Consider the following 2,205-nt stretch of genomic DNA (forward strand, 5'->3'; position numbering starts at 1 on the left):
TCTGGTGATGGAGGATTTCTAAGCAGATAGACAGAGGAGTTTTAGCTTTATGCAGGACTGGGGTCCATTTCTCTACCTTGGATGGTTGCAGCACAGTCTTTGGCAAGCAGCGGAGGAGCCCTCTTGCTTGACCGATAGGGTTGTTTGTCATAGGCTGGACCACAAGAGGTCTGCAAAGCATGTCCCAGCAGTCCACATACAGCTGTCTGCTCACATCACTTAAACTCCTCTTAATCTCCAGCTACTAAACTGTAATTTTCAGGAAGCTAAAAATACACAGCATACATTCCCAGTATTGCTTTCCCATGCCACTCACTGCTGTAGTTGCTCTAGTGATGTATTATAATCACAAAGAGCAGAGAAGGTGCCACAGGTGATGGAAAATGAGTGGGATGGGTTTCTGAAATGCTCTCCGTAAAGATGTGCTTCCCCCTATGAAATAGCTTGAAAGCCCCTATTAGAGAAGACTCTGAGGACCCTTTCATGGATATTTTTAGTTCTGACCCCATAGATGATGGGGTTCATCATGGGTGGAACCAGCAGATATATGTTGGCTACAATAATGTGAACAAGAGGAGCCATGCTGTGACCGAAACGATGGATGAGAATGAAGAAAAATGCTGGAATATAAAACCCTAGGATGACACAGATGTGGGAGCTACAGGTGCCTAGGGATGTGGGACGCGCCTCTTTGGAGGGGCGCTTGAAGATGGTCCGGAGGATCAGGATGTAGGACAGGACAACAAGGATAAAATCTAACTTCGCTGTTACAAATGCCACAATCAGACTATAGGCTCTCATGACTGTCGTGTCCACACAGGCCAGTTTCACCAGTGCCATGAACTCACAATAGGTGTGAGAAATGACATTGGTCCTGCAGTATGGGAGCCGCTGCAGCAGGAATGGGTGAGGACGCAGTAACAGGACTCCCCTCATCACAACACCGAGCCCTATCTTGGCTATGGCCCGACTGGTCAGGACGGCCGAGTGTCGCAGCGGGTTACAGATAGCGGCGCAGCGATCAAAGGCCATGGCCAGGATAAACCCGGACTCCATGGTTGACAGTGAGTGAAGGAGGTACATCTGGGCCAGGCAAGCGTTGGTGTGAATAGCCCGGTCCCTGAACCGGAATATGCAGAGGGTTTTGGGCAGGGTGGTGGTGGAGACGACCTGGTCGGTGAGCGCCAGCATGGAAAGGAAAAGGTACATGGGCTCGTGGAGGCTCGGCTCACTCTTGATAACAGCCAGGAGGAGGCTGTTCCCCAGGAGGGACAGAATATAGACGGAGCAGAAGGGGATGGAGATCCAGACGTGCGCCGCCTCCAGCCCCGGGATGCCGAGGAGGATGAAGGTGGAGGGGTGAGGCATGGTTGAGTTGGAAGCTGCCATGGTGTGGCCGGGTGAGTGTGGTCAGTTCCATGGCATGGCTTCCTCCTGCTCCTGTAAGAAACCATTAAAACAATCATTCATCAGCTGATGGGAACATAACAAGGTGACATTTTCTCAGCAGTAATTGATCCAATATATTCCTAATGTCACATTGGCACTGAATCCCAACCAATCCACTATACATACTAGCCATTCCAGCCATTCTGTTCTGAATGCCACATAGCTTCAGCCATTACTGGCCAGTGTAGATTTACAATCCTGAGCAGTGGTAAATACCACATTTCCAAGAGTGTAGAATTTGTCCAAGGTGTCACAAATTCAAGCCAGTGAATCCACAAACCACTAACCCATACAAAACATACAGGTGCCTCTGTCATAAAGAGGAGAGGTAAGACACCTGTGGGGTCTTCCTAAGGGATCAAGCCCAAACTTTTTGCTGGCACAACCTCATTTTAATGAACTGTTTCCACCTGGGACCCCATAAGAACATAAGAATGGCCACACTGGGTCAGACCAAAGATCCATCCAGCCCAGTATCCTGTCTACTGACAGTGGCCAATGCCAGGTGTCCCAGAGGGAGTGAACCTAACAAGTCATGATCAAGTGATCTCTCTCCTGCCATCCATCTCCATCCTCTGACAAACAGAGGCTAGGGACACCATTCCTTACCCATCCTGGCTAATAGCCATTTATGGACTTAACCTCCATGAAATTATCTAGTTATCTTTTAAACGCTGTTATAGTCCTAGCCTTCACAACCTCCTCCGGTAAGGAGTTCCACAAGTTGACTGTGCGCTGTGTGAAGAACTTCCTTTT

The 2,205-nt window shown here is 49.0% G+C and overlaps 1 protein-coding gene across 1 annotated transcript; it reads right to left on the reverse strand.

Annotated features, from left to right (window-relative positions):
• Positions 1-432: 432 nt before the first annotated feature.
• Positions 433-1,389, reverse strand: LOC123363044 (olfactory receptor 52K2-like). Its single transcript, XM_045003717.1, has one exon. It carries the CDS (start codon positions 1,387-1,389, stop codon positions 433-435), a length of 957 nt encoding a protein of 318 aa, XP_044859652.1.
• Positions 1,390-2,205: the final 816 nt, after the last annotated feature.

Source organism: Mauremys mutica, chromosome 1 (genome assembly GCF_020497125.1).
Source record: "Mauremys mutica isolate MM-2020 ecotype Southern chromosome 1, ASM2049712v1, whole genome shotgun sequence".
NCBI classification, from domain to species: domain Eukaryota; kingdom Metazoa; phylum Chordata; order Testudines; family Geoemydidae; genus Mauremys; species Mauremys mutica.